This window comes from Gymnodraco acuticeps, unplaced genomic scaffold (genome assembly GCF_902827175.1).
Source record: "Gymnodraco acuticeps unplaced genomic scaffold, fGymAcu1.1, whole genome shotgun sequence".
NCBI lineage: Eukaryota > Metazoa > Chordata > Actinopteri > Perciformes > Bathydraconidae > Gymnodraco > Gymnodraco acuticeps.
In genome coordinates this window covers 412,397-439,149 of record NW_022991348.1, presented here as the reverse complement: position 1 = coordinate 439,149, position 26,753 = coordinate 412,397, and the positions used below count along the sequence as shown (strand labels likewise).

At 42.0% G+C, this 26,753-nt stretch overlaps 1 protein-coding gene across 1 annotated transcript; it reads right to left on the bottom strand.

The window, feature by feature from the left end:
• LOC117562725 (alpha-1,6-mannosylglycoprotein 6-beta-N-acetylglucosaminyltransferase A-like) lies at nt 1–25,027 on the bottom strand. Its single transcript, XM_034240613.1, has 4 exons — nt 24,813–25,027; nt 10,669–11,106; nt 229–393; nt 1–47 (listed from the first exon to the last, which is right to left on the bottom strand). Exons 2-4 carry the CDS (start codon nt 10,907–10,909, stop codon nt 16–18), a joined length of 438 nt encoding a protein of 145 aa, XP_034096504.1. The 5' UTR covers nt 10,910–11,106; nt 24,813–25,027; the 3' UTR covers nt 1–15.
• Between the last annotated feature and the right edge of the window lie 1,726 nt (nt 25,028–26,753).

Genomic DNA, 26,753 nt, shown 5'->3' with positions numbered 1-26,753 from the left:
CAATGCTGCCAGAGTTTAGCTGGTCGTAAGCCTCGGGAATGTCGTTCCTTTTGGAAAAACACGAGTGATAGAAAACAGCCTTAACTTTGATACATAACAGGGTTTCTCTGGAAGGGGAAACTGGATGAACCTTGCCCGTACATGAGTCACAGTTCTTGCGAAAAATAACTTTATGGAGCCAAGTGACTCTTACTTTCTTGTTTTTAAAAGCAAAAATGAAACACATACCTGCCACGTTAACTTTTTCTGAGTTAGTGGCGCTGGGTACGATGGTGCCGGTGCCGGTGGTCAGGTTGCTCCCCGTGCTGTTGTAGATGTTTTCCACCTTGGACTCCAGCTTACCGAGCCTCAGCATGATGTTATCCAGCAGCACTGCAAGGGTCTTCTTCAGATCTGTAATACAGTAAGAATGGAATAAATCAAACGCATGGAGTTATTTAAGATATATTCCATTACAGACTCTAACCTAAATGTGTGTGAAAATCAAGTAGATCATCTATTTGGCTGTCAAGAATATGATCTTTAGCTTCGTCAAATCAACAGGAAGAAATGCCACCGCTACTGTGTGCAATGCTGCCTGATTCTTACATTGTACGCAGATTTTAAAATACTTATGTAAGCAAGCGACTGTTACAGTTAAGAAGCAGTCAACATCAGGCAAGAAAAGCTAGCGTTAGCAGCTACTTCTGCCCTGTTTCTCTCCAAGTTAAAAAGCACTACAGTAAATACATGCATGTGATGTATCCGCCTGAAGTCTGGGGAACGTTGCTCTGCTGCAGTGTGGACTTATTATCTCGCACTACTACATGTCTTTCTCAGCCTGAGGACTATTTAAATGTGAAACTGGAGCCACTGCGACTTTTGGTCTTTGCATGTCTGTGCCAGGGGGCATTTATCTGCATAGCACACAGCTAACGGCAGGACGCTGACCGGTAATGAGACACAAAGGGCATATGTTTAAAATGCAAATCCATGGCTTTTTTCATGTGGTATTTGTCCAATTGCACAGCAGCAATTTCAAATTTCAAATGTGCTGCATACAGTTCAACAACACATATTATGTCTGCAGCAGAGCGCTCTGTCATCATCATTACAGTGTATTATATAATCGGTTTTATAAGAGACCCAGAGTGCTTTCATCACACCGTGATAATTGAAGCTTGTCTATCGCATACGAGCGCCACATTTCCCCTCGCCGTGATGCATTTGACACGCCAGTTTTCATCACGTCAGAGAGATTGGCAAGGGCACAACGAGAGCTGGCACAACGAGGCGTACCGATTCTTGTGAGGAGAAATGCCAGGGCATTTTTGTCTGATTTGGACGAGGAACGCAGAGCGGCGAGAGACCGGGAAGAATCCAAAGCTTTTGGAGCGCCGGCATTGCCAAGCTATTGGTCTGAACATAATTAGAAAGAAGGGGTGAGCCCAGAGTTAATACCCCCCTCTGTTTACCTCTGGCTCATAGGTCTTCAGGCTGAACATCAGAAGCCAGGCCTGTTTAATATCTGAGCTAATGCTTTACGATAGGAGTAAACAAGTGGCTTTGTTTCTTTCTTGAAATTGGATTTACAATCAAGAGCAGCAGCGTGGAGAGATATAAGAACCTGAACGAGAGTAAACAACAAGATTTTATATACGATTGAAATGGTCCAAGATTTGTTTTGTTGGTACCCATTGATTTCTGGGAATTCTGGATAAGGCAACGTTTTAGGAGATACCAAGATACGTCTACAAATTGTCCGTCTGATATAAGGGAAGTTTTACATTTGAGGAATATAAAAACCTCCTGAATAACATATAATCAAATTAGGAAAAGTATTTGTCCTCCCATATTTATTTAGTTTTAGTTTATCTAACAGTACCTCCATTTCACTACGGCTGAATTCTTTTGGGGGGGCTTTTATAAGGTGTTTACGGGGCGTTGCAATAAAAAAAATTGGCTGCAAGACAGAGGAGCAGATTTTGGTGGTGAAAAGCGCCTGGTGCATCTGGAGTTAACTTCTTAGTGTAAGTGTCCACAGGTTTTCCACTTATTAAATGTGCGGTTTTGAGTCAGAGATGTTCATTAGCCAGTGTGTTAGAAAGGATGAATAATGCTACCTTTTTAAACACCGCTGCCAGGTCACCAGATGAGTAATCGCACACATTTCTGCCTGTCTCAATATTTCTTAACCCCCTTTGAAAACAAGTCCTGCAGCGATAACACGTTTGATTTTAATAATGGTGTCATAAGATAATAATCTGCATGCGCCATGACCTGGGATTTCTCATTTAGCCCGTGAACAAAGGCTCAAGGCGTTCATCAGCGATTCCCATTATTCATTGTGTTGTTTTTCTAACCCTGCTAGAGGTCCCTATCTCTCATATCTGACGACGTCATGGGACAAAGAGCCTCGCAGCCCACACACACACACACACACACACACACACACACACACACACACACACACACACACACACACACACACAACAACCACACACACACACACACACACACACACACACACACAACACACACACACACACACACACCACACACACACACACACACACACACACACACACACACACCACACACACACACACACACACACACACACACACACCCACACACACACACACACACACACACACACACACACACACACACACACACACACACACACCACACACCACACCACAATAAAGTTGACTTTTGACTTGTGTGCGAGCCACAAGATAAATCCGCAGTAGCTTCAGAGCGGTAACGAGACACAATGTCAGCAAGTGGCTCGTCACGCCCGGATGCTCGGCTTAGTTTCAGGAGGAGGGGAAAGGGAAAGATCGTATTCGTGTCAAGTGACGTCTGACTGTAAAGTGACGGCGCCTCAACGCAGGCTTAGATATATGTCGACCGCTGGAAGAGATATCCAATCCCAGACCAAAGTGCTGTACAGAGAGATAAGCTCACACAACATAATATAAATACATTTAAAATACAACATACAAACCAGAATAAACGTAATAATTAACAAATAAATAACAGCCATATAATAAAAACAATAGACCACTGAAAGCAAATAAAAGCAACAATCTACTTGTTTCTGAATGCTAGGGAGAAGAGGTGGGTCAAAATATCAAATAGTGCTGTTGCGCTGTTTTGGAATTTAAACACTTTTCATTCCTTGTTTTAAAGGTGGGGTCGGTAAGTTTCAGAAACCGGCTCGAGTGCACTAACATTTGAAAGTACACAGCCGAAAAGAATCCGCCCCTTCCTTCAGACTTCCTTACAGAGCAGTTGTTGCTGACGAGTCATTGAAGTACTGCTGCAATGACTCGCCCAATGACGGCACGCCCAATGAGGGCACGAGATACATTTGTGCGTGCACGAGATGGAAGGCTGACAGACAGAGCGGCATTCCAATCCGTTTAGCCGGCACGGCTTGTACTTTTTACAGTATTACGGGTTCTTCCACAGATGAGGTTTTTTTATGGATTTTTGTCAAAGCTCTTTAGATATTCATTGCTATCGGGATGTTAAGAGCATTCCATGGAATATAACAACAAGTGTATCTCGAGCCGGTTTCTGAAACGTACCTACCCCACCTTTAAAGCAAGCGACGGGCGAATAATGAACAGGTCAGCAGTGCAAACAGTTTTTAAATGAGTAAATGTTTAATAAAAGGAAATAAAACAACATTTTTTGGTGTGGGTTTTTTGAGAGGTTTAGAAAATAAATGAGTCAACCTTTCTCCTCGTGGGTTTCACTATGTTTGTCCTACATGTTTTCCTATTGTATCACCTTGTAACGGCTGAAAATAAGCACACAGGATTACAATCACGACTAAGACATGCTATTAGTCATGCTTAAACTAAATTCAGTAGATTAGCTCTAGCAAAACAATAGGTTGCCTCTGGAGCCTTAACAACATATCTTTTGAACCCTGAGCCGAAGCCATCATTAGATATCATAAGATGAAATATGTTTAAAGGTCCCATGTCATGGCCATTTCCACTGATCATAATTCCATTGTTGAGGTCTACTAGAATAGATTTATACTGTGCAATATTCAGCAGTATTCACTCTCTCCACTAAACGGCTCGTTGCGGCTCGTTGCAGCTCTTGCCCCCCCCCCCCCCCCTCCCTGTGAGTCCAGTGTGCTCCGATTGGTCGGGACCAGTCGGGACGTTGTGAATCGCGCTGAGCTCCGTGGAGGTGTGATTTCTTTGTTTAGCGATACACAGCGAAACACAGCCAAACTCACCCTGAGCACACACAAAGTCACAGCCGAAGTAAAAACAATAAGTGTGGCTTGATATTGAGTAAGAAAAAGGTTGATAAACGCTGTGAGAACGGGTCTGCAGAGAGAACGGGTCTGCAGAGAGAATGGGTCTGCAGAGAGAATGGGTCTGCAGAGAGAATGGGTCTGCAGAGAGAATGGGTCTGCAGAGAGAATGGGTCTGCAGAGAGAACGGGTCTGCAGAGAGAACGGGTCTGCAGAGAGAACGGGTCTGTAGAGAGAATGGGTCTGCAGAGAGAATGGGTCTGCAGAGAGAACGGGTCTGCAGAGAGAACGGGTCTGCAGAGAGAGGGTCTGTAGAGAGAATGGGTCTGCAGAGAGAATGGGTCTGCAGAGAGAACGGGTCTGTAGCAGAGAACGGGTCTGTAGAGAGAGATGGGTCCATGCAGAGAGAACGGGTAGGTTATGTACAGAGAGAATTGGGTCTGTAGAGAGAATGGGTCTGGTATGAGAAGAGAATGGGTCTGTAGGAGAGCATGGGTCGCAGAGCGAATGGGTCTGCAGAGAGAACGGGGCTGCAGAGAGGAATGGGTCTGTAGAGAGAATGGGTCTGCAGAGTGAGAACGGGGTCTGTAGAGAGACGTGGTCTTCTGTAGTGTAGAGAAGAATGGGTCTGCAGAGACGAATGGGTCGCAGGTGAGAACGGGGTCTGTAGAGAGAACGGGTCTGGTCGTAGAGAGAATGTGGTCTGCCGAGAGAATGGGTCTGTAGAGAGGAGGAGAATGGGTCTGCAGAGAGAAATGGGTCAGCAGAGAGAATGGGTCAGCAGAGAGAACGGGTCTGCAGAGAGAATGGGTCTGTAGAGAGAATGGGTCTGCAGAGAGAATGGGTCTGCAGTGAGAACGGGTCTGTAGAGAGAATGGGTCAGCAGAGAGAACGGGTCTGCAGAGAGAATGGGTCTGCAGTGAGAACGGGTCTGTAGAGAGAATGGGTCTGTAGAGAGAATGGGTCTGCAGAGAGAAGGGTCTGTAGAGAGAATGGGTCTGCAGAGAGAATGGGGTCTGCAGAGAGAATGGGTGTCTGTAGAGAGAATGGGTCTGTAGAGAGAATGGGTCTGCAGAGAGAATGGGTCTGTAGAGAGAACGGGTCTGCAGAGAGAATGGGTCTGTAGAGAGAATGGGTCTGCAGAGAGAATGGGTCTGTAGAGAGAACGGGTCTGCAGAGAGAATGGGTCTGCAGAGAGAATGGGTCTGCAGAGAGAATGGGTCTGCAGAGAGAATGGGTCTGTAGAGAGAATTTCGCCGCGATCCCAACTGTCTGTTATCAGCCTGCAGCCCGGGAGGAGAGATCAGCAGAGCTGCCTGCACTGAGTGTGTGAGGAAGTCCGTGGATTGGTCAATTTGGACCAATCAGCGGAGGCTTAACGTAACGGCTCCGCGGACGTAACGTAACGGCTCCACGGATTGGTCCATTTCGTTCCGGGTACGGTTGACATCATGCGTACCCGGAAGAATCAAATGGACAGTGACGTTTCTCCAACGAGGCGTTTTGGGGAGGTATTTTCTGGGTTAGAGTTTTACTCGCTACATAACACACAAGGGGACGGGTAATAACCGGAAAAGCATGACATGGGACCTTTAACACAAAAATGGAAATAATGTACCTGCTTAACATGTTTTACACTGAGCAACAGGTGTGTTTCTAACAAGCCACGGACAGAAGGCGTCCAGATTGTGAAGTCCTTTGAGGCAAATTGGTGGTATTGGTCTGTATAAATATAAATACATTTGGCTCGTCAAAGGCAGTATTACATTTGCATTAAGACTGTATGGGTCATTTATGGGCAGCAAAGGAGGAAACTAAATGTTATCAGTGAGTTAGCACAGGAGGCTCCAAGCTTCCTGCTGCTTCTTGATCCAATTAAGGACATGAAATGGATTTGGATGCGATGTTGGGCGCTGGTCAGCAGACGGTGAAAATCAATCCATCATATAAGATAAAGCAACGTGGTCGGAAACTCTGGATCATGTTACAGAGAGAACTAGGGTTTTTAAATTAGGTATATTGATGATAATGATGTCAAGTTTTGCGATCTAGCTGTACACACTTCTTCATCTTGAGGTATAAATCTGAGGAGTTACACATCACTAGTTACTCTAAGTTTGATGTCCTTCAAGGCAGCAATTTGGGGTATTTGGGACCTCATAATGGGGTGGCTTTTTCCACATATTTCGACATTAAATACGTTTTGCTGTGAAAAGGGTTGTTTCAACTTAATTGAGTTTCAAAAGAACATCCCTGTGTAACCGATCGTGCTAAAGACGTCTCTCCTCGTGTAGAAAAGTCCTACGTCAAGATATGTCTTGATTTGTAAAATTGAAAATAAACAGTTGTTTTCTACGTTGCTTCTTCTTCTCTGGGAGTTTTTCTAATCTCCTGGAGCTTTACTGTATCCTGTTGTTTCTCTGGGCATTAGAGAACAATCAATTCCAATCTCAGGTTTCTAATGAAGTTTCCCATCGAGCCATACAGGTCTATTAATGGCATGAATAACTTATTGATGGCTCTCCTGGACCCTTTGCTATTACAGTATTATGCTCCGATGCAGCTGGATCAGCGTTATATATTTCCCGGGGTATTGTTTTTTTCCAGTACAGGCGATGCTGAGCCTGCTCAGGAGGAAGACAAGTGGAACCAGTCGCTTACATGTAAAGAAGACAGTAAAGAGAGGGGAAGCAAGATCAGCACTATATCATAACCGTTAAATATATATTGTATTATTACCTTATGAAGCTATGCAGTCATGCTATATCGAAATGTAGGTCTTTTAAGATTATAAAATGCATTATGTCTTGTACCGGATTAGGCCTTGCTGCAAATTTGTAGTTATTTAGATAGTGGTGTAGTTATTGAATTAACTTTAACACTTTATGTATCTGTTATGGCTCATACAGCATTCAGCAGCTTCCCCCATCTACCAGATATATTGGGAATGTCTTTAGAACCCTGTTTTCTATTTGTATTTTATTATATATATATATATATATATATATATATATATATGTTGGATTGTTGGAGGAGCTCAGGTCAGAAGAATTTCATTGCCATTTCTACTCTGTAGCTTATGTGCATATGACAATAAAACCTTTGAATCTTGATCTTGAATCTGTTAGCAGAGATGGCAAAAGTACACACGTCCTTTACTCAAGTAGAAGTACAGATACTCGTGTTTAAAAATACTCTGGTGAAAGTAAAAGTAAAGAGGGCTTTGAAATGTACTTCAGTAATTTGTGTTCAACATGTAAGAAGTAGAAAGTACAGGTATTTGAGTTCAACATGTAAGAAGTAGAAAGTACAGGTATTTGAGTTCAACATGTGAGAAGTAGAAAGTACAGGTATTTGAGTTCAACATGTAAGAAGTAGAAAGTACAGGTATTTGTGTTCAACATGTGAGAAGTAGAAAGTACAGGTATTTGAGTTCAACATGTAAGAAGTAGAAAGTACAGGTATTTGAGTTCAACATGTAAGAAGTAGAAAGTACAGGTATTTGTGTTCAACATGTAAGAAGTAGAAAGTACAGGTATTTGAGTTCAAACATGTAAGAAGTAGAAAGTACAGGTATTTGTGTTCAACATGTAGAAGTAGAAAGTACAGGTATTTGTGTTCAACATGTGAGAAGTAGAAAGTACAGGTATTTGTGTTCAACATGTAAGAAGTAGAAAGTACAGGTATTTGTGTTCAACATGTGAGAAGTAGAAAGTACAGGTATTTGAGTTCAACATGTAGAAGTAGAAAGTACAGGTATTTGTGTTCAACATGTGAGAAGTAGAAAGTACAGGTATTTGAGTTCAACATGTAAGAAGTAGAAAGTACAGGTATTTGAGTTCAACATGTAAGAAGTGAGAAGTACAGGTATTTGTGTTCAACATGTAAGAAGTAGAAAGTACAGGTATTTGTGTTCAACATGTAAGAAGTAGAAAGTACAGGTATTTGAGTTCAACATGTGAGAAGTAGAAAGTACAGGTATTTGTGTTCAACATGTAAGAAGTAGAAAGTACAGGTATTTGTGTTCAACATGTAAGAAGAAGAAAGTACAGGTATTTGAGTTCAACATGTAAGAAGTAGAAAGTACAGGTATTTGTGTTCAACATGTGAGAAGTAGAAAGTACAGGTATTTGAGTTCAACATGTAAGAAGTAGAAAGTACAGGTATTGAGTTCAACATGTAAGAAGTAGAAAGTACAGGTATTTGTGTTCAACATGTAAGAAGTAGAAGTACAGGTATTTGTGTTCAACATGTAAGAAGTAGAAAGTACAGGTATTTGGGTTCAACATGTAAGAAGTAGAAAGTACAGGTATTTGGGTTCAATATGTAAGAAGTAGAAAGTACAGGTATTTGAGTTCAACATGTAGAAGTAGAAAGTACAGGTATTTGTGTTCAACATGTAAGAAGTAGAAAGTACAGGTATTTGAGTTCAACATGTGAGAAGTAGAAAGTACAGGTATTTGGGTTCAACATGTGAGAAGTAGAAAGTACAGGTATTTGGGTTCAACATGTAAGAAGTAGAAAGTACAGGTATTTGTGTCAACATGTAAGAAGTAGAAAGTACAGGTATTTGGGTTCAACATGTGAGAAGTAGAAAGTACAGGTATTTGGGTTCAACATGTGAGAAGTAGAAAGTACAGGTATTTGTGTTCAACATGTAAGAAGTAGAAAGTACAGGTATTTGGGTTCAACATCAGTGTGCGAAAAAGTACACGTCCCACCGTCCGGGACGTGTTATTTACAATATCGGACAAGTAGATCTTTCAATTGACTTGTCCGGCGGACAAGTGACGTTTTTCGCCCTGATTTATTGACAAATGATTGATATATTCAGTTTACAAAAGGCAGAACTCATTCGCAAATTGTACGTGTCCGCCATTGTTCGTTTAGAAATGTTAGTTTCGGTTCTGCTTGTCGATTCCTAAGGAAATGCATCTCGCCGCTTTCTGTACAATTAGACGGGGGCGGGGCGGGAAGTGTAGCACAGTGGCAGGGTTGGGAAGCAAAACTCGGTTCCGAGTAGGAACAAATAACAATTGTCCGGTATCGGGATTAATAAGAGTTGTGAGGACAAGAGGCCGAGCCCCGCGGACTGCAGCTCTCTCTCTATGCTCCGTATCAGCTGATCGCTGCATGGTGCAGCTCAGCATCTCTCTCTCTCTCTCTCTCTCTCTCTCTCTCTTTCTACACACAGCGGCTCCGCTGCCCGTTTAACAGCCTCATCTTTGTCAAACTTTCTTATGTTCTTTCTCTAACACGTAATGAAGGTTATTAAGCGTTTTAGCTCCTGTGTTGTTAATATTGACCGCAATTTCCTTTATGAAGTAAAGCAGCCTCCCTGTCTGTGTCCTCGCGCTGTCCTCACATCCCCGGACCCCCAGACTCGGAGGAGCACAGGGATGTCAGTATTGTTTATGAAGCAAGGTATAGAAAGTATCTACATTATTGAAATGAAAATACTATGTATTTACTTTTACAAACAGTGAGCAGCTGGGCAGCTGCAGCATATGTATTGCAGGACATGTGTAAGCGTGCAAGCGTCTTTGAGTTGTAGAAAAGCGCTAGGCCTATAGGCTATACATCTAATGTGTCATTATTATTATTATTATTATTATTAGGTTATGTCCTATGTGTTGGACATGTGTGGTTGGACTCTGTCTCACAGGCAGGTTGCAGTGTAACATCAGAGGAGACTGGGCCAATTGTACATTCTCAAACTGCACCACTTAGAACTAACTAAACAATACAGAGATTATTTTTATATAATTGTATTCAATAACCGTAAGAAATTAAACAGTATGAAGTTATTTGTAAATAGGAATACAGATTTGACTTAATGTTTTCATAAATATATTTGTCTCCCAGTTTGACTTTGACCTCTCAAAGAACCGGAATCGAGAACCGAAAATAACCGGAATCGAAAAGCAGAACCGGAATCGTTAAAATCCAAACGATACCCAACCCTATGTGTGATGCAGTAAAATGTTACCGCTCACTTACGTTAGCGGTGTCGTAAAAACCGTGGGAAAATGTAAAATACGATGGCGAAGAAGAAGATTCCAGTGGCCCCAATTTTTGTCCATTCTGGACAAGTGAAAAATGTATTCGGACAAGTAAATTGCCAAACTCACTTGTCCATGGACAAGTACTCTCTAAAAACTTTTTCTCACACTGAACATGTAAGAAGTAGAAAGTACAGGTATTTGGGTTCAACATGTAAGAAGTAGAAAGTACAGGTATTTGTGTTCAAAATGTAAGAAGTAAAAGTCATCAGAAAAATATGTAGTGGAGTAAAGTACTGATACCAGAAAAATGTAGTTAAGTACAGTCACAAAGTATTTGTACTCCACTTCTTCCCACCTGTCTGTTTGTTACATGCAGCTATAGAGCCGTCTACTCACCATAAGCCGTCATGGTTCCCACGTAGGGCCCGTCCATGACGCTCTGGTTCTCCTCGGCCAGCGCTTTGATGTATCTCTTGCTCAGGTCCAGGATCTGCTGCCTCAGCAAGGCGCTGTTCTCGTGGCTGGCTCTCTGCTGGATGGTGAAGTGCAGCAGCATCATGCCCCAGATGAAGCCGAAGCTCACCAGGAAGAAGCCCAGTTTCTGAGAGGACAGCTTCCAGAGGAAAGGAGTCGCCATGCTGACTGAAGAGAGAGTCTGATGGGAGGGAAGGTGTAGAGTGGCGGGAGGGAAATCAGGAGGGCAGGCGGGGCATGGCGCTGTCAGTGGGTGAAGCTGAGGGGTTTTTCTTTTGGGGGGTGGTTCACCGGCGGGATTTCCTTCTCTGACCCATCCTCATCGCTCAGTAACATCTCAGAGGACCCAGCGGTTGCATCCTAACGCAGAGAGGAATGAGAGAGTTAGTTTGCTGAAAGACAAGGTAAACTTAATGTGCATTTTAAAAAGAGGAATAGTTTAGCATGAAACACTTGAAATGACTAAAGGACAAGTTAAAAAAGAAAGTCATTTTTGTAAAGCACTTTGAATTGCCTTGTGTTGAAAGGTGCTGCATAAATAAACTTGCCTTGCCTTGCTAAAACAACCCAACGATTAGTCCACTTATCGATTAGTCCACTTATCAATTAGTCCACTTATCGATTAGTCCACTTATCGATTAGTCCACTTATCGATTAGTCCACTTATCGATTAGTCCACTTATCAATTAGTCCACTTATCAATTAGTCCACTTATCAATTAGTCCACTTATCAATTAGTCCAGCGACCAAAAGATAATGGGAAACTACTCTGCTAATCGATTAATCGTCATGGTAGTTTGAATGCATAATAGCCTATCAAATAAGTATAACTCCTGCTTTTTCTTTGTTTAAAATTATATACAAATAAACACATCTGAGGTGTTTACTGACAACAAGAAATCTATTGCCTTAGACTTTCAGAAACAGACTATTTTGTAGGATTTTCATACTTTTTTTTGTCAAGAAAATAAACGGCGGGGTAATCAATAATAACGATAATTGTTAGTTGAAAAAGGGACAATGAGTCAGCAGAGTTGAGTCTTACGTCACTGGAGATGACCTGACATTTAAACTGTGTTGCTTCTGCATGCAACCAATGATTTTTAAAGGGTTAGAAACAACCTCACAGCCAACGACCAAACCTAAGAAAAGCTAAATATGCGGAAAAAGCACAGGTTTGGGAAGAAGAGGAAACAGCCATGAATGGGCCAAACAGGAGGGGTGATATAGCCCAGATCTGCAGCCTGTTTATAACACACAGAAGCTCACTGTATGTGAACTGGAGCGCTGTGTGAGGAGGGGTCTGCATGCAGAACAGAAACACACCAAACTGTGATGGGAGAGATTGAAAGGAGCCTTACAGTACAGTACGACAGGCTGAGTATGCGGAGAAAACCTTTTGTCAACAACATCTGACATCAAAAAGGGGGGGGGGGATATTATGTCTGACAGGAAGTCTAAAAAGTCTTTAAAAGATGGAAACGATAACTGTGTCTAAACAAGACGCCTAGTAAGTGCTGCCATTCTGAAACTACAGACTTGTTTTGGGTCCTGTTTGAGAGTCTATTTTGTGTTTTCATTGTTGCACTAATTACATCTAAGTGGAAGTCTTGGTTCAGCAGAAAAGGCAAATTAATTTCAATTACAAAACTAATTGATCAGAATGAAAACACAACCAAATGTTTATCGGAGCAGCCGATTGCTTTTTGGTAGTTGCGTGATAATATGAAATGAACTACTTCGATTTAAGGTGTGGTTACTTCTCTCCTGGAAAGACAAGGTGGATGCATTTCCTTTCTTAATCAATCTGACTATTTGTATGTATCAGGGAACAAGACAGCATCCCTGAGAATATGCAGTTACTACAGACTCTGCATGTGAAATCTTCACTTTGAAATGAGTATATTATTTCTGACAGGAAGTCTCAAAGCAAGATAAAGTCTTGGAAAGTAATTTAAAGTGTATTGCTTCTACACAGGACCGCCTCGTCTCACTCCGACAGGGAGATGTGTAAGATTGATGGGGCTTTAAGGAAAGTATGCAAGAGGGTTGATAGTTCCCTCCAAATATAAACATTTGTATAGCCTCCAATTTATCTTCCTCACTGACAAGAGAGAACACAAACAGAATTTTAAAAACATGCCTTTTCTGTGATTAGATTTCCATTTGTTTTGCTGCGGTTTCTTGTGGCCTGTGGTTGAGCACGTATAGATATGTTGAAAATGTTAAAACCCAGGTTTGACTCATTTATTCCCACTAAAGCCCCTGTCACACTGTCCCGAAATTGACACCCGATGGACACACAATAAGGAAATGTTCAAATTCGGCTGTGATCGTAGCAACATCGGGCCATTCGTGAGGGCATCTAAGCCATCGTATGACCGCCGGTGGAGTTTCTCAGGCTCCGGCAGCAACTTCGTGAGGGCATCTTGTCAAGTCGTGTCATCTTCGTGTTATCATCGGGCATTCGCCCTCACTCTGATCGGGGCGAATGCCCGATGGCACCGATGATAACACGATGCCCTCACGATGGCCTTATGAAGGGCAAAATTGACACACGAATTCAACACGAAAATGAACCTTCGCAAGGTCCTTCGGCTGTTTTTTGGCATGCCAAAGATTTTGCCACCGCTCACGAAGTTGCTGCCGGAGCCTGAGAAACTCCACCGGCGGTCATACGATGGCTTAAGATGCCCTCACGAATGGCCCGATGTTGCTACGATCACAGCCGAATTTGAACATTTCCTTTATCGTGTGTCCATCGGGTTGTTTTATTGCACAACAAAATCATGTAAACATATTATGTAAATAACCCAATTTGTGTTCTGCAAACTGAAAAGGATATAATATATTATTTTGAAGGCGAGTTGACAGAAAGTTGTTGTTGCTATGGAAACAACATGACGGAGAAAACTTAATATCTTCTACATATAAAGACGGAGAAAGTAAAGAACAAAGTCTGAAGATATCAGTACAGTATCATAGTACTGTAACATAATTGTTTGTGTTACTTTCGTTGCAGTTGTATGTCTTAAATGTAATGTAATGTTGCCTTCGTGTGTGGTTCGGGGCCATCTTCGTGCGAAATTCACAATTCCATATTCGTGTGTCCATCGGGTGTCAATTTCGGGACAGTGTGACAGGGGCTTGAAGGAACAATATGTAGGAAGTAAAAGGTCACAGAAAAGGTCTAATAGTTAACAAAATGTCAAAGTTTAGTAGAAATGAAGTCAAAGTATTCTTATTTGTTCATATTTCTGTATATGATTCATGTCTGCAGGTTTGACAAATGGCTTGTTTTGACCAGCTTATAGTCCAACACTCAAAGACTTTACAATAAAATCTTCACATGTAAGAAGCTGGCATCAGATGAAATATAAGGAAGAACTCAAGACGGATTGAATGTCAGGAGTTGTTTGAGCTGATGTTGAAATGCAAATCTTGACTCTGTGACTGCTTCCTCATTGAGGGCTCTTTGGAAATAGCCAGGAAAGAAATGATCTCATTTGTGATAAAGCAAAGGACGCTAGTGTGACGTCAGTGAGATTCATAAATAAAAGTTTGTCTTGGTTAATTGTAAGTGGGTTGCGATCTCTCCCTTAATGTTCCTCTTCTGCTGCACTCATAGTAACTACATTGTACATTTAATGCACACAGCTGACATTATCAGACGACTGAATGATTGTCACTTCCTGAACCCACGCAGCCTTTACTGGAGCGTGCGTTGGGCTGACGTGTAAAGGAAAGTGTTTTATCTTGATGAGAGAGTCGTGCTTACGGGGCCAAAGTTTCACATACAGTTAGAGATTGAGCCATCTCTCATATCACAAACCACAAGCTTTCTTTATTTCCTGTTGTTCCATATTTCACTTTGCTCGGCTGTTGCACCTCACTGTTTTCCCATGCAGCGTCTACACCACCTAAAAGCCTTTTGTAGCAACAGAAGACAACATCAATATAGATTCCTGTGTCATCAAAGCATTAGCAAGAACACATTTCATCTGTCTGAGAATAAAGCCCACTATATCTTTAACACAAAATGAGGCAGTCCTAACTGAAACCTCAAGGCGATCTATGCACGGCTGAATCAATGGAGATGGCTTAATGTGTTAGATGTTCTCTCATCTGCATTCAACCACTGCAGCTGTAAGCAACCACAAAAATACACCGAACTAGGGATGCATATCGTTGACTTTTTTATGATACCGATACTCAACCGATACATATCGTGATACTTTGAAAATGTATCATCCCACAATTACTCCCATGAAGCGCTTACGATATAGTTAACATGTCAAATGAATATTAAATTCAATTGTGGGACTTCTTGGACCTTTTAGTGAACAAACAATGAACGATAGATACAAAATATGAAGAAAACCGATTATGGAATGTCTTTTATAACACATCAGGTGTGCCGCGTGAATAGCACATCTTGTCAATGTAAACAGACCGTTATAGCACCGTTATAATTAATGTTAAACCTGAGATTCGACTAGAGAACAAATACATCATAGAATAAAGGTCATGAGATCTCGGCATTGCACAAACAAATCTCATCTTTAAAATCAACATTTGCCGTGAGAGAAAACAAATCCCATCACAGTTCATTTGTGGGACTTTTACCTTTCTAGTATTGAACCAACAAAAATACATAAAATATGAAGAAAAACGATTATGCAATCTAATTTATAACACCCGCCATCACGGGCCACGGACTGACTTTTAAAATTAAATTTAAAAAATGATTTTTTTTTTTTTTTTTTTTTTTTTTTAAGTATCGGAATCGGATCTGATTTCGGTACGGTATACCGTAGCCACCAGTAACCGGTATTTCGGTAATACCGGATACCACCCGGTATGCATCCCTACACCGAACTCAAACTAATTCTCTCATCGGTCTCATTTAATCGATATTTTATTGTGAATTTTCTTTGTGTGTTTATGGGTCCTCAACATCTCTTAATCATGACATGCGATTGAGAGGTCGCTGATTATTTCACTCTAGGAGAACGGACCGACGGATTATGAATATGTTTCAGGCAATTTGAGTTCACAATGAGGCACAGCAGCAGTGATTATACATCAGCACTGAACTGTCGTCGGGAAATCATAAGCACCTTCCCAAGAAACACAAAAGGCAGCCGCACAAAAGACCCCTTTCACCTCCTATCCATCAGCTTCATAAATGGGTCAGAGACAGCTGCGAGCCCCACGTCTCACAGCAGGTCTCACAGCATGATTGTTCAGTCGTTTAAGACAAAGGCTCGTGTTTGTTTTCCGTGCGGACAGAGATCTTTTTATGCAATTAGACAAAAGCAGGGGTGTTTATGCCCTGAAATAAAAGACAAGGGGGAAATGCAAACTCCAATTTGCTCTGTGCTAAACAAGGCTTATGGCGGTGGAGGAGGGGAGGGGATCTCTGCACTGCACTGTGAATTCATGAGACAAGCACTTGGCAGTAGCGCTGTGCAATCTGCCAGAGCTGATAAGATCGGATGTCTCTCACTGCCTACGACTGCGGTGGGAAAAGGCTGGAAGGTTTTCGGGGTTGATTATCGGAGAGGAACGACCCATCGCTGTGAGACAAAACCTACGCAGAACATTAACTCTGCTGCCTCCCTTCCTGAATACACATTCTCCGTCGGAGCTGCCTCCTCAGTCAGTCTTATTTAACACTGAAAGTCATCATGTCTGCTTTGTTAGGGAAGCTTCACAATCACAGGCGGGTGTATTATAGTCTGTGCAGAGAGGGGCGATGCAGCTCCCAACAGAACGTGTATCTGCTTTCTAATTCAGGATCTTCATTTGTCTGGCAGGGAGCCCTCTGGCCCACAGAAAGTGTGTTGACAGCCAGCTGAGGCTGCACAATATATGACCCTTCGCAACTTGATAACATAACAACCTGCTGAATGCTTGTTTTCATTGTGTGAAGAAGTCGCAGTGCACAAACCCCGTAGGTTCAAGAGGAGCTGAAGACAGAAACAATTGAGTCATTGCAGCCGGGGGGGATCACTGTCTGCTGCAAAGGAACTTTTCCTGTTACGGACGACAGGGTGAAATTTAAACTACGTAATCATATTTGTTTTTCAGTTTGGAGTATCGACCCCACGGAGACGCCCAGCCAGGCATGAAACCAGGAGGGTCTGTTCCGGGAAATAACAGAATATATCATATATTTTTATAGATGGAAACGATAACGGTGTCGACTAGTAAGTGCTGCCGTTCTGAAATAAGCAGATTTGGTTTCAACGGTCTTGTTTCAGAGTCTATTTTGTGTTTTAATTGTTGCACTAATTACATCTGAGTGGAAATCTTGGTGAAAAACTCTTCAGCAGAAAAGGCTAATTCATTTCAATTGATCAAAGTGAAAACACAATCAAATCTTTAACGGAGCAGCCGATTGCTTTTTGGTAGTTGCATGATAATATGAAAGGAATTTATTTCGATTTAAGGTATCGAATTTCCTTTCAATGAATACAACATCTTAATAAATCTGACTATTTGTATTTATGTATCAGGGAATGAATAAAAGACAGCATCCCTGAGAATATACAGATCCTACAGACTCAAGTTCTAGCTCAATGGCAACAGAGGAAGCATTTCCATAAAGCAGAACCTTGCTTTCCTAGTTTCAGAAATGCCTGTTCAGATTAGCAAAAACCTTCTGGATTGCTTTAGGTTGTAGGAATATCTAATACAAATGTTGTTGGTATTGGTGTGTATGTGGCAGCAATCATGATGGATTATTCTCCCGTGTTTTCAGATGTAACTGGATTATGGTCAAATCTCAGGGATTTAGAAACAACGATGATATCGCATCATTGTCCAATAATCTCAGGCTTTAACATTTCTAATCACACAGCCTTTGCGCTCGACTCAGGCCAGATGGCTGAGCGAGGTAAAAGACATTTTCCTTTGCATCTCGGGTTGAAAATAACTTCCTTAAAAGCAAAGGGGGATTTTAAAAAGGTGAGGACGAGAGATTATTTCCAGTGCATTACTCCGGGGTCTAAAACAGAGGCAACTGAAATAACATACACTCAGAGTTGTGTTGCGTAACCCACTGGAAGAAGTCAATATGCTCTAAATGTAGCTTTGGATATCAATGATGGATCAACCTCTGAAAAAGTGTTAACTTTTCTCCATTTCTCCACGACTAGAAGGTGACATTCCTCCTCCTCCTAGTCACCATGCATCCTCTCCCAGACTGAGCTAGTGTGTCAGTCGCCAAGCCAAAGGAGACGTGGATACTGATAATATGGCCCTGCTACCATGGAGACCGGTGTGACTCTGCATCTTAATGTGCTTCTTCACATCGGCCCCGCCTTTTAATTATTCATCAGAGGAACAGGCCCTGAATCCAGCGCCTCGTAACCAGAGCCGACCCTGGTGGTTTTCCTTCAGAGAGTTTATCTAAGATGTGAGCGACACGCAGATCAATGGTAATGTGTTCCTTATTGAGTCACTGATACGCTCAAGCAGTTCTTCAAAAAGGGACCAATTTCAATGTTTTGTGGAAAATATACAGACATATTTACAAGAAAATCTCTTTGTAACGTTCATTATCCTTCATAACGAAACATTTATCTGATGTTATGTTGACCTGATATGTTTATAATCGGCTGTTTTTCAGATTCTCAAATATGGAGATTTACTACTATTGAAACTGAATATGTTTAGCATGACAAAGACCCTGAACTTTTCTGAAGACATTTCTTCAGGCAATTTGTTGTGTATTCATGGAACCTGCAGCCCTAATCTGAAAGTGAGGGTGCCAAGAAAATATATGGAGGAAGGGGAAAGCACGAGAGCTACGATGTGACACCACTACAGGAAGTTAAACCTTGGTTATACACAATCACACACTCCTTCAAATGAGACATAATGTCTTCTAGTGGGCAGTAAAACCTCTCCTGTTCCACCGCCTCAGTCGGTACGATAAGAAAGCCCCTGTGAATAAAGATTCACAGATAAGATACATTTCAAAACGATTAAAAGCTAATGTTATTCATCACAGGACATCTATTATCAGGTTATCCTTACAGTATCACCTCACCAATCATTTGCAGGAAATAAGAGGTTAAAGCCCAGCACCTAACGACCTTTACTCATACAGGAAGTAGTTTAGCGCCACCCTGGAAGCCTTAAATCTTTGTCTGGGAGGGAAACGTTCAGATAAAACCCAGAATACTCGCTAGGAATTTCCTTTTTTTCTCACAGTGACCTCTTGACTGTCCTCACAAAATGACTCGCCTCAGCACTAATCGCAGTCACAACATCCTCGTAGAAAAGTAAGCCAAGTAGAAGGAGGTGACCCAAAAATCTTCTGAAACTGTGTTTTGTAATGAGCATAATTTAGAGCTACACAGTAGTGACTTCAAGCTACAAGAAGCAACACGTAGGACAGTTTGTTGTCTGCTATTACAAGAAGGGAAGTCATCATTTCTGTGAGACATTGAAGGCCAACACCACCCAGAGAATACTCAGGAAGTGCAACACTGACTGGCCATTTGATTTCTGACCCTGAGTTGTCCCTCGATGCCTGTGGGCACTTACAAGTACATGCAAAATTGTTTCCAGAAGGTTCGGTTTGCGTTCACACGGGAAAAACCCAAACGGACTATAAACTTTAAACGCAAGTCATGTGCACGGAAATGCTGTTCAACCATTGGTCAGACATTAAGGGGGTGAAAACGCAATTTCCACCGGAGCCTCCGCCATGGAGCATCGGCCCTTTCGGCAGGTTATTCTCATGCTGCTGTTCATCTGGAGATCAACAGACTCTAGCGGCATATGATTATATAATCAGACAACGTCCGTTAAAAAACATTATAACACATATAATGAGAGACGTTCTGGTGACAAGTGTGGTTAGGAATAGCAGATGAGATGTTGAGGGGGGTCGCGGCACTTCCTCTTCCTCTTGTCACCACCACATACAAGCTCTGTTGCTATGCTAACAAGCTGGCCCCATGACAATATGTGGAAGAACAACAGTGTTAAAAGATGCACACACACACACACACTGGTATCTCCATTCCTGCGAAGGCCGTCACTGACTGTTAAATCCCCAAACTCTAACACGCTGCACGACATGCCTGTGACACTTTCCCTCACATAAAACTAATCCTAATGCTGGTCTTCACTCTTAATCCAATCCAAATCCTCTAAAACCCTTTAAAGAAGTCAGAAATGGCAAAATGCTCTCATTTAGAGAATTGGGTTGTGACATAAAATAAAAAGCCAGCCAAACACGTTTCCTCCTAGCTGCACACTTCTGAGTCATACCTCCAACCACATCCAATCAAAACACAATCTGTATGAAGAACACACTTTGCTATTAGCATGTTGGCAGGATGCCGGTTTTCACAGATGCTTTTTGCCTTGTTCCTGTAAACCTTGAAATGTCATGATTGCAATTTTTCCCGTCTGCGATGTAATCAAAACTAGAGAAACTGTTATCGTCTCACACCCTGATAACTGACATCGTTTTGCTTTCACTTGATAACATCCCACCTTATGGCGCATTTCCACTGCAGCGGGTAGCCCCGTTTAAGCGTCCTTAACCGTCCTCAAGCGGCCAGGCCAGTTTTTGGTGGTCTTTCCATATAGCCTAGTACCGGCCAGCGGGTACTTTTTCCAGCCCCATAAAATCGTGGTTCCCTCAGACCAGGGCCAGGGCTGAACTAGTGACGTCAACACTCTCGACTGCTGATTGGTCAGAGAGAATCGTCACAAGATCGAGCGCGAGTTCATCCCTAGCGTCGCATATATATCTAGAAGCAAGCTTGCAGCATTTTTATAAACAGCATTTTGTAAACGGATGAGCTACAAAAATGGCTACGTCTAATAAGAAAAGCACACCGTGGTCGACCGAGGAGGTGACGACGTTCCTACATCTCATTGGGGATGATCAAATCCAGCGGGAGCTCGACGGAACAACTCGAAATGTGAACAAAAACAAAGCCGATCGCCCCGCCTACACTGCGTTGCTACCCCAGGTCCTAAACTGTAATGGAAATGCGCCACGGCCTCGGACGGCCAGCGAGGCAGCCCGAGGCCAGAGCGAGGACGCTTACGGCCCGTCTACACTACAGGCGTCAAAAAATGCTTTCAACGCTTCGCCCATTCATTTGAATGGGGTGACGTAGAAGATTTTCAAACTTCGCCGAACTGCATTGTGGGTAGCATGGCAAGGCGTTGCAAGCATCGCGAGCGTCTATCGGCGTCAAAAGTTGAACAATGTTCAACTTTTGAGGCTCGATGCTTGTTCGAAGCTGGCGTCAGCCAATGAAATCCCGTTTTTGCAATTCCCGCCAGTACAAGCGCTAGCCAATCAAACCGCGTGCAAGCTGGGAGAGCCAGACCGCAGTTCATTTCCTCATATTCCAAACGATAAATTACGGTAGCAAATCACCCGGTTCTTTCCGACCAGAACTATTTACCGGGATACAAACCGGAGGAACCAGGCATGGAGGGAGGTGGCAGAGACAGTGGAGGAACCAGGCATGGAGGGAGGAGGCAGAGACAGTGGAGGAAGCAGGCATGGAGGGAGGAGGCAGAGACAGTGGGGGAAACTGGTAGGTTTTCGCCTGTTTGGGGATTTTATATCCAGTTTACTTCGTTTTAACATTGCTATTGCTTTGTATGTCGGGGGCGGGAGATTCATGTGATTGGTTGTTGGTCGCGTTGCTCGCAAAAAATCGCCAAGCTTCAGACACGCCCAGCTTCAAGATTTTTTGATGCCTGTAGTGTAGACGGGCCGTTAGGGACGCTTAAACGGGGCTACCCCGTTGCAGTGGAAATGCGCCATAAGTGAGTAATCGTCAACCATGACTGAGATTGTTAAGAATACAGGAGGGAAACTGAGGGTGTGAATAACGCTGGAGGTCACACTAAAGCCTTTTTTTTAAATCCCAAATATTACCTCTTCAGTTATTTGGCCTTGATGTGAAAACAGCTTGTTGAGAGGATTTAAGGCAGGCTTTGTGGCTCGCACGACCAATGAGCATCTCTCCGCAGCTCCACGAATAAATAAGTGCTTTGCAAACAGTAGGCCGACTGTAAAGAAGCGGATGTGTGTGTTGCATGATGGGAAAGAGGTTCTTAAGAGTAGAAGGTGAAGTGGGCTAAAGTGCAACAAGAGCTGATTTGATATCTCATGTTTAGATTTAAAACTTAAGGTCACATAGTTTCAGGGTTACACTGAATTTGAAAATGCATGAATGTTTTTAACAGACCTCAAAGGTAGAAGGTGTTTGTGCTCGGGAGCCCTTTAATCACAAAAAGGCCAAGTGTTCCACTTCCCTGCACAGCATCCATCACCACAGCCCAGTTCTCCTCCATCCCTCGCACCCCCCCCCCCTCACAAACCCTCCGACCATTTCTCGCCACCGAGGCCAAGCTCCTTTTCCCCAGGATTCATAATCCCAAGAGCCTCAGCAAAAAGGTGTCTGAAAGAGCTCTTTATAAAGCCAGAGGCAGTCTGCGGCTCACCTTGGGACGGTCGCTACACTCAGCGTTAGCTCAAGGATTTGAAGCAAGGGCAGTGGTTGCATTAGGCAGGATAAACTGTATTAAATGTATCCTGAACTTGCCACGAAAAGTATCTTTAAAGCCGGTTTGACAATATTTCTGGCTGACACATGGAAAGAAGATACATATCATCAAATCAAATCAGCGTGCCATAACCTGATTATGTGATTCTGATAATGGGGCAGACTGAAAATGAGTGGACTGTAATGGTGAGCTAAGTGCTTCAACAATGAGCCAGGCTGAGCTAAAACACACACTACAGAACAGACAAGCAAGAGTGAAACGTACAATCTGTGCCTGTGAATAGTAGTAGCAGCATAAGTAAATACTAAAGGAAAGCACCACTGCTAGGGATCAATAACCAGCTGTAAAACATGAATATCATAATAACCTTGGCATTGAATTGCAGCGAAATTCATTTTTGTCCTCCCATATTTTGGAAACAGGACCAACAACTTTTGCAGCCAAGAATAACGAGCATGAATGAACATGATTAACAAATATGTGTCCCTTCATTGTCAAGGTGATGACAGGGTTACTGTTTTATAAAGCTGTCAGTAAAGAGGAGTGTCACTGACAGCTGTAAATGTCACCTGCTTTGTGAAAGTACACACAGTGGGCAAATAACCCCATCAATTAGCTAAGAGCATATATCTATAGCTTCATTAACGAGGTAACAAGGCACCTTAGCCGAGACAATTGGCCTGGAAGACTTGTTGGTTATTCTTGAACAACCTGTTTGAGACATGTTTCCTGGCACATGATGGGTATGTTGCCAGAGAAATGTATATTCATTCAGTATCAAACTTGGGGTAACACTTTACAATAAGGTACACAAAATGTGCTTAGTTACTGCTTAGTTACTGAGGAACTACTAGATAGTTAATGGTTAGTTAATGAGTAGTTCCTCAGTGACTGCGATTGAGGAACAGATGGTTAGTTACTGGTAAACAGACTGGGGGTACTGTATTAATGAATCATTCGTTAATGGTTAGTTAATGAGGAGTTCCTCAGTGAACTTATGGTTAGTTACTGGTAAACAGACTTTTTTTTGTTTTTTATGTTCATCGTTGTTGTTTGAATAAAAATGTAAAACTTCAGTGGCTGTAGATCCGTCATTGTCATCAACAGTGTTTGTTTGTTTGTTAAACTGCTTAACTAATGGTAAGATAATGGTAAGGTAATCCTTAGGTAATGGGTAACTACTGTTTTTCATGCATTACTTTACTTGAGGGGACACACAATGCTTAACGAATGGTAAGGTAATCATTAGGTAATGGGTAACTACTGTTTTTGTTTGCGTTCCTTGAGTTTACCGTACCCAAACGGCCTAAGTAATGGTAAGGTAAATCGGATCCACCTCCACCAGTTGATCCAGGGTGGGACCCAAGCCAGCCGAAGATGGCAGGTTTAAAAGTGCCCTGCTGCAGCGGACCATTGCTTCAATCAAAGTCTCCCAGGAACTCCTCATTAAGTAACCATTAACGAATGATTCGTTAATACAGTACCCCCCAGTCTGTTTACCAGTAACTAACTAACTAACTAACCATCCATCGCAGTCACTGAGGAACTACTCATTAACTATCTAGTAGTTCCTCAGTAACTAAGCACATTTTGTGTACCTTATTGTAAAGTGTTACCCAAACTTGTTTTAGCATCAACTAGCCAGGTTTGTAACACAAACAATACATTTGTGTGTGTTGTCCCCAAATCCACACATTTATACATTATTACAGTCAAATCAAATCAAAGTTTATTTATATACATGTTTGTTTGTCTCAGTGGGCTTTACAGATTAACAAACATGAACGCTAACAGATAAATACAATTACATTAATAAAAAGATGGAGGACAAACATAGGGTCATTTTAAACCAGTTTTAAATATATGCTCTTTTTTTAATCGAGTATCTGTTTCATCTGATTCTATCACAGCTTAGTTACTCCTGCATTGTTTACTTGCAGCATTGTGTCACTTGCACTATATTATTTCACTACTTTCTTCCTATTTGTCTCTATGTATTAAGTATAGTGTGTGTCTCTGTTGGAGGGACTTCAGGTTTTCAATGCTAACAGTGTAGCTGTGGTGCATATGAAAATAGAGCCTTTTGATTCTAATGTAGCTTTATTTCTTTATGTCTTAAGAGGAGTCTGTTGGAGGAGTATGGGACTTTATTCACGCTATGGTGCATATGAAAATAAAGCATTTTAATGTAGCTTAACCAGTGGGTAATAACAATGGGACCCCTACTTTCTGCGGCGTTGCACCATTGACATTGCCTAACACTGGCCATTAAGAAAGCAGCTAGTGTTAAGGTTAGCCACATAAAAACCTACAATACTAGGGTATTGTAGGTTTTTATGTGGGTTAAAAGCTACATACACCTGTTTTCTAAGGTTAAATTAGCTTTGTTAGCTCGGTCGACCACCACACATTTCACAACAAAACACGCACCGTCCGCCGCAATGACAAGCGAGCACGCGCTGCTAAAGACTGCGCATAAACAATGAGGCAGAAAACCAGCTTACCTTTTTACTCTTTTCTCTCTGTAGCCCACGGTGGTGAAATAAAGCTGTAATAAGACTTGAAATCCAGAGGGAAGAGCAACCGAGGAGACGTCGTTTCGTTGAGCAGACTGGAGAGATTTCAGGCAGTGTGTTTGCTCTGCCCACTTGCAGGGAGCGAGGGACGCTTTAGGGACCGCGTGCGTGTTAACACCCGCAGAAAAAACGTAAAAGGAGGCACACTTCTAGATTTATACTATCCAACACAAAGAGAGAAGACGGAGAAAATAGGACGGTCCCTAACTGTTTGTCATGCTGTCACTTACCAATAAAGCTTTGTGTTTACTGCCATCTGCTGGCTGTCACATGACACAGGCTCAGTAGACTTTATTGCTCAAGGACTTTTTCGTCGTACATAACATGACATACTGTGTATTTATGAACAAGCTGGTTGTTATTCTGGAAATTAGATATTTAGCATTATTAAGAACATACAGGATATGACTCAGCACACGTTTCCAATAGTCAGTAGCCTAACCAGTAAGATAGGTGAAAAGCATTACACACCTTAGATGACTTTGCATGTATTTCCATTAACAAATCAGCAGCTCTTGTATTTCAGTGTTTCTAGAAAACATTTGCACCGTGTAACTCAATAACAAGGTTTGCAGTGAGAGACACATTCAATATCCATTTCCTTGTGTTGAGATCTTCATATGAAGTGAATACTTAAAACGAAAGTTAATTGAGATCATGGTATGAAGTGAATACTTAAAAACGAAAGTTAATTATAAATCATACATGATCAATCATATTCTTGTATAAACCCATAATGAGAATGCTTCTTGACGGTTTTTGAATATGTATCTATGCTTACAATTTTTTCTGTTGCTATTTGAGAACTTTGCGTTTTGAAAAGAGGGTGTTGTGAGTTTTCATAGTATGTTTAATACTTAAAAACGAAAGTTAGTTATAATCAAATATAATCAATTATATTCTTGTATAACCCACAATGAAAATGCTTCATATTTTTGGTTTTCTATAGTTACAGTATAAACAAAACAAAATGGTTTGTTTAGGTTGAGTTTTCTTCCTCTCCTCTGGCAGCAGTCCACAGGGACGGGGGGGCTTCACACTAAGGAGACACATTAAGAGGCCAAAGAGAGTTCATGTCCTTTTCACCCTAACATGAGAGGAGGAGTTTTGTTTTTTTGGGTTTTCGATCCAGTTTTTTTTAGCATAAAGAGACTGGTTTTTTTGAGAAAGCCAGAGAGAGGGGGGTTGACCCCTGGTAGACTCTCTCCGGTAGGCTGTGTGCTTCAGAGCTGGGTTAATAGCTCTCGGTAAGGTCCTTCCAGACGGGGTAAATATCTATCGAATTTATTGGTTGTTGGCTGAGTGGAATGATTTGATGAGAGATGTGTGTATGAACCTTTATAAATACCGCGACCTGTGGGGAAATCTTGTCCCCCGAATTTTGCGGACAGGTATGGGTTTTTGAGTGTTAATCCGCCGTCTGTGTCGGAAAAAACGGTATGAAACTGATGTGAGTTGAGTTGGTGAAATGAAAAAGTTGAATGCGCTTTTTATTGTCACCGGTCTTTTTACGAGGAAATACCTCTAAATTCTATCGGGAGAGTTTTAAAATGTCACAACTGAAATGGGCAGTTGGAATTAAAATATTTTGGTAATAAATGTAAGACTGTGAATTAAAGTTTCATTTGAACATGATCACAGCCATGGCCGTATCTACCATTGAGGTCACCGAGGTCCGGACCTCGGTAATATTTGTCGAGCTGTGTATATAACAAAACTTGTGAAATAATTGCACTAAACGGTTCTTTGTAGTACTTCCATTTACTGACGATGGGAGCGCTGCATAACTACGTAGCCTCGATTAAAGCAAACAGAAGAAGACGACATGTATCAACAAACCACCGCAGCCCGGACTTGAACCGGAGCGGC